Genomic DNA, 6,000 nt, shown 5'->3' on the forward strand with positions numbered 1-6,000 from the left:
GTTAAGATCGGACTATAGCTCATATAATAATAATTTATATTAAAATGTAGATGACAGCCTACCAAAGGATATATGGTCTTCTGCGTACCTAAACCGATATACATGTATGCTGTATAACTTTTAAATATTCGAACAGAGCTTCAATATTTATAATAATAATAATATCTTCGCATGAGCAATTCGAAATAAAAATAAACGCCATTAAGTCTACCCGATTAGTGTTTATATATAAATGCATATTAATATACATATATATTTATATATGTATATTTATATATGTATTTTTGCGAACAACAATAGATGTATTAAAGTAGATAATGTTGAATATTTCAGTTGACGAAATGACTTGACAAGTTTGCTAGTTGGAATGATTGCATTTTATAAGCACTGCGGTTATCAATTCTTTAAAAAAAAGACACATAATTTTTAATAAAAGAAATATGATGTATTATTAAAGAATTTCATTGCAGTTTTGTGTAGAACAAAGGGAAATATATGCACCATAGATCTATCTAGATGCCAATTAGAAAATTTGCACTTAATTGGTAACCAAAGACAGTGCCTGCTAAAAATATAAATTTAATTAATAAAATAACCAAACCGAGTATGAGATTTCCATAACGCTGAACCTCATTAGCGTTAGGGAAATTTAAGTAAAAGTAGCACAAGAAGCAGAAGAAGAAGAAGAAGAAGACGAAAAAGTAGGTACTCGCTATTAGGGTAGTCGCGTCAGGTAGTCGCCTAGTCGCTTAAAAGGTTTATCAATAGCAAAAAACAGCGGTTAATTGAAACGGCAACAGGGGGAAAAACACAAGAAGGTCGCGCATCCGTATCCGTATTTTTAGACTGACTCACTTCGGTTTTCCATTTAGCTTTGAAGGTTTACCTCACCTTCCCCCCACAATCCCCATCCCTCAAACTATTTACTATATGCAGCACGTTAGCGTGAGATAATGAAAGCATTTCAACTGAACAACAACAAGCAAGCGAAGAGTTCAGTGTTTTGTCATAAGAACAGTGCCTCAAAATACTAGTAAGACTGAGCTAGCCGAGAGAGCCTGACTAGGAGATACTCTGTTATCAAGGCCTTACGCATGTATTGTATGTATGTGTGTTGCTATTCAATTCTGTTACTATTGTTATTACTATTCCGATTTTGTTGCAAAAGAATATGAAATTTAGTTAATTTTTTATTATTATTTTTGGCTACTGCTAGTGATCAAGGCAACTGTAGGATACTCTTCTTTTATCCATTTGAAGTGGGTACAGGGTATTTTACAAGACATGGGTGAAGCAACTGAGGAACGTCATCGTAGCCCAAAAAAGAACAAAAAGAAAAACGACAGCAACAATAAAGCGGGTTAAGTAAACAAAAAAAAAAAAAAAAAAAAAAAGAAAAGAAGCAGCAAGCAAAACATTTACAAAAGAAGGTCATTGAACCTGCGTAGCGCTTGGCTACTTTACAACAGCAACCGGCTCCGACTCCGAGTCCAACTCCAACTCCAGCGACGTCTTCAAGTTGATTTTTGAGTTGCGTCAATGAAGTTGGCAGCGGGAGAGAGGGAGACAGAGAGAGAGAGAGCAAGAAAGAACTAGTCCCCGCTCCACGCTTGGCCAGCTGCACAACTGCAGGCGTTGCCAGCATTCAGCATTCAGCATTGTGTGCATTAGACAGTGCGGGGGCAGTCATCGCTGAAAGGTGGTCGCACCCTCCACCCCACCCACCTCAAAAACAAAAAAAAAAAAACAAAATACACAATACACACGCGCATAATAGTTTAGCTGTTGGCCTCGCCGCCAGCTCGAATCGTTTCACTCAACTTTTACACATTTGAGCTGGAGACGATCGGACAACAATCAATTTCCAATTTACAACTCTCAGCAAACGGCGAGCGTTGCCGGAGTTTTTGTGGGGCGCTCAAGCAACACTTTTAGTGTTTAGTTAGTTTTTCTTCTTCCATTTCAAATGGTTAGTGCGAATATTTAAACAGCTTTTATCAACATAATACATACCTACATACATAAATACATAGCATATGCTTATACATATGTATATTTACATAACACCAACAACAACAACAGGACTTGGGCATATGTCGCCAGTAATTGTATATGTATGTAGGCACGTACGTATTATGTACATACATAACACATGTTGAAGTATTATGTAAACATACTTACATACATTCGTGCAACCAGTTGCGTAGTCAGCGATATCTTTGCGAGGGGTTCTGCTTGTCGTGCAAGCAAAAGAGCTGATTTGCCAGAATTACTAGAACAACACATGTAATAAGCATAATTAAAATGCTGATGCAAAAATGAACAAAGTATTTTTCATTATATACAAGAAGCTGATCTTTAATAAATGTTTTTTTATTTTTTGTTAAGCAATAATATGATTTCAGAGTTTTTGCTGCAATCTAAAATCTTATGAAGATTTGTATTTTATTTCCAACTATTAAACTTAATATGAATCTGGAGGGTTACTCATTTTAATTATCATTTAACTTTTAATTTAACTGATAAGACTTGTGTTTCAACTCACCCAAGATAATTGTCTAAACTTTAAATTGCTTCGAATGATGACTTTACAAACCGAAAAAAAATCCCGCTCAACAACTGTGAAAATAGTTGTGCAGTGAAACTGAGCAGGGCACCCTGTTGAACTACGTCACTGGTGTGCATGCATGTGTGTATGTAAGTGTATGTATGTATGTATGTAAGTACGTCGAGGCATAAAAGCGATGAAGACGACAACGAGCAACGACTACGAAAACGCGAACAGAGTTCGACGAAACAAGCAACGAAACGACGAAAAGACGAAACGATGAAACAACGATGGCATGACTGTACTATGTATGCATGTATGTATGTATGTATTTATGTACACAGTCGAATACAAACAACGACGAAATACATACATTTAGACTCTCTATGTGTGTGTGTGTGTTGGTGTGTGTTGGTTGCGTTTTGTGCCAGCCCAGGTATAGAGCATATAGAGGCTATGTACGCGCTTCGCGCCTGTTGCAAAATTCAGTGCCGCTTTTTCGTTCGTGACGAAAGGATGTACGCCCGGTTGTAGGCCCCGTATGAAACGTACATACATAACAAGCAAGCAAACACACACACACACGCGCACACAAAATGATGTATGTAGACAATTTGCCAAAAAGCAGCGAATACGACGAGCTGGCTCAGCTGCTCAAGTCTTGGAACGTCAGCGAGCTGTTGCCATATTTGCAAGGTAAACAAAACTCAGAACCAAACAAAACAAAACGGAATCATCACATTTTATTCTGATGGATGAAACTTTTGTTAGCCGAATTAAACTGCTAACTATACATATATATATATATATATACACATGTATATATACCTAAATACATAATTATGCATATGTATATATAGATATTGATTCTTGAATCAATCAAATCAAGAGCATTCATCACATAGAACAATCAGCGGTTTGTTTTTAAGATGTTTCAATCTGGAGCTGAATACACCATAAAGATAAGGTGCTCAAAATCTCAAAGATTCTTTATAATCAATCAATATCCTCAATACCTTAACACCTGAACTTGAGGCTGACTAAGTGTTAGTTATTTAAATATTAAAATAATAATGAAGAGCGATCTGAGGACTGCATAGTCTTGTAGACCGGACTCAAATTGCCATCCACTAAATTGTAAATAAATCTTTAAAAAAAAAGCAAGTTGATATAGTAGTCCAATGCTGATAGTGTTACGAGCATATATAACCACCATATCCGATAAAATTGGTTCAGCTAACTTGGTAAACAAAAAATTTTGTTTTGCTTTTCTGTGGGTGCTATAGGATATACTAGTCCGATCTGAATGATTTTCAATCCAAATGTGGGGATTACAATAATATTTATAATAATATTCATTGGGTAAGTTTAGTTCGCATATCTTGGTAAACAAAAAAGTTGTATTATACAAGAACTCATTTTCTGATTGATCATTCCTATGAAAGCTATATGATATAGTACTCCGACCCGACCGGTAACTGCTGCCTGCAGCCAAGCTCCATCAAGATAGCTTCAAAATTGAGGGACTTATTTTGCATATAGACAGATAGTCACGCGGATAAAAGGAAATGCTCATATCGATTCGGTTAGCTGATCAGGAATATATAAACCTTATGGGATCGGAGATGTATCCTTCAATACATTTACGACGAAATTATAAATAAAGGACAAATTCACAAGTTATTGAAATAGTTACTTATTTAGATTAAATATTATTATTGGAAGAGATCGATAACAAATCAGGAGCGAGGAAACCGTTAAGAAGCAAGCAGCAAGCCCAACACTCTCTCTCTCACTCTCTCTCTCACTGACTCTCTCTCTCTCTCTCTGTTGAACTTCTGACTGTGTGTTAAGCGGGTCTCTTTTATCTCATCACTTTTTAGAGGAGGCAATCAACATGCAGGAGCTGCAGATGCTAAAGCGTCATCATCTGAACGATCTGCTGCGCAATTTTCGATATGGCACACGGATACGGTTCGAGCATCATTTGGAGCGGTGGCGCCGCTGGCTGAATGTGCCGCTGCATGATCCTCTGGGGGAGGAGCGTTCGTGCAGCGGCAACAGCAACAGTGTTCACTGCAACGGCTGCCGCTGCTCCGCCATAGAATCGCATCACACGAAAAGCCTCTCCAAGCCCGATTTGCTGGACGATGCCTCCAAGCAGCTGCCCTCCGAGCCATTTGTCTCGCTGAATGAGATTGGCGATGGGTCGTCATTCAATGTGCCCCTGCCCCTGAGTGATCACAGCGAGCTGGTGCACACGGAACTCGTCACGGCGGATCTGATCAAGCCGGAGTTGGGCGAACCGGAGGCGGGCAGTGAGGAGAGCGCCGTCACAGTGCTCGCCATACTGCATGCCTCACCAGCGAAGGCGCAATCTCTGCTGGAGCGTCTCGGGCACAATGAGCCGCTGGATGCAGTGCAGCGACTGCTGCTCATTCAGCTCATCTGCAGCTACTACGAGGACAATCGATTGCATTTGACGCTGCAGCGGAGTCATCTGTTGGAGCGCGAGATTCTGCAGCTATTTCCCAAGGAGCAGCTGTGCTTCTATCGCACTGAGCGACGGGGCAAGATCTATGTGAGATTCACGAACATGAAGCGGAACAAGCGCTTCGGCACCCAGCGGGAGCAGAAGCGACGCCGCGAGGAATCGATGGCGGCTCCAAACTCCTATGTGTCCAAGGAGGTCACCTTTGGCGGCGATCCCATGTCCAGTCCCGAGAGATCAGATTGATATACTAAGCGTAGCACTTAAGTGGTTTAGTTTCTCCTTAGTCCTGCGCATTTCAATTACACGCATCTATTTGTATATTATTTTAAATGAATGAAGTTGAGTAACTATCCTAATACTGCCCATCATATCCAGATCTTTAGTTAATGGGCACAATAAGCTAGCTGAATTTATCTGTATTCCTCTAGAGATCCTAACTTTTTTGCGTATTCCATATACATATTTCATTTTATATGTACTTGTATTGATTTTTTAAGTGTCTCTTTAAGTATCATATCATTTCTGTTATTCGAAATGATTCTTAGAATATATATATATATATATATACGATATGTATATGTACACTCAACGTTTACATTCTTTAGTAAGTAGTTTTTAGCTTTTGGAATTAAGCCGTTAAATATTCTGTAGTGATGCAAATATATGAAAATAAAATGCAGAAAACATTCTGAAAAATTACATTTCGATTTCTGTATTCAAATATGCAATAATATTTTAATATTTACTATCATCAAAATTCCTATAAAGTATATTTTAAAAGCATATTTTGAAAAAGAAAACTTTCATTTCCGTGAAACTAATGCACTTATAGACTCTTTTTACTCTGATATCGCAGGTTTCATTGGTTTATATTGGTTTTGTGCAATGCTGTCTGTTTATCCGTCCGTCTGTATGAACCCAATAGGGTACTGCTAGGAAATCGATAAAATCGATAATC

General features: G+C 38.4%; 1 protein-coding gene across 1 annotated transcript; it reads left to right on the forward strand.

Annotated features, from left to right (window-relative positions):
* Window positions 1–2,963: 2,963 nt before the first annotated feature.
* LOC6561152 lies at window positions 2,964–5,738 on the forward strand. The gene is made up of 2 exons (XM_001987473.3): window positions 2,964–3,244; window positions 4,432–5,738. Exons 1-2 carry the CDS (start codon window positions 3,145–3,147, stop codon window positions 5,283–5,285), a joined length of 954 nt encoding a protein of 317 aa, XP_001987509.1. The 5' UTR covers window positions 2,964–3,144; the 3' UTR covers window positions 5,286–5,738.
* Window positions 5,739–6,000: the final 262 nt, after the last annotated feature.

The sequence above is a fragment of the Drosophila grimshawi genome, unplaced genomic scaffold (assembly GCF_018153295.1).
Source record: "Drosophila grimshawi isolate 15287-2541.00 unplaced genomic scaffold, ASM1815329v1 contig_1369, whole genome shotgun sequence".
NCBI classification, from domain to species: domain Eukaryota; kingdom Metazoa; phylum Arthropoda; class Insecta; order Diptera; family Drosophilidae; genus Drosophila; species Drosophila grimshawi.

Excerpts from the sequence above, each read along its gene's own strand:
- LOC6561152 (XM_001987473.3), top strand. The coding sequence starts at position 3,145 with ATGATGTATGTAGACAATTTGCCAAAAAGCAGCGAATACGACGAGCTG. Across the intron at positions 3,245-4,431 it reads GCTGTTGCCATATTTGCAAG|AGGAGGCAATCAACATGCAG; the intron begins GTAAACAAAACT and ends ATCACTTTTTAG.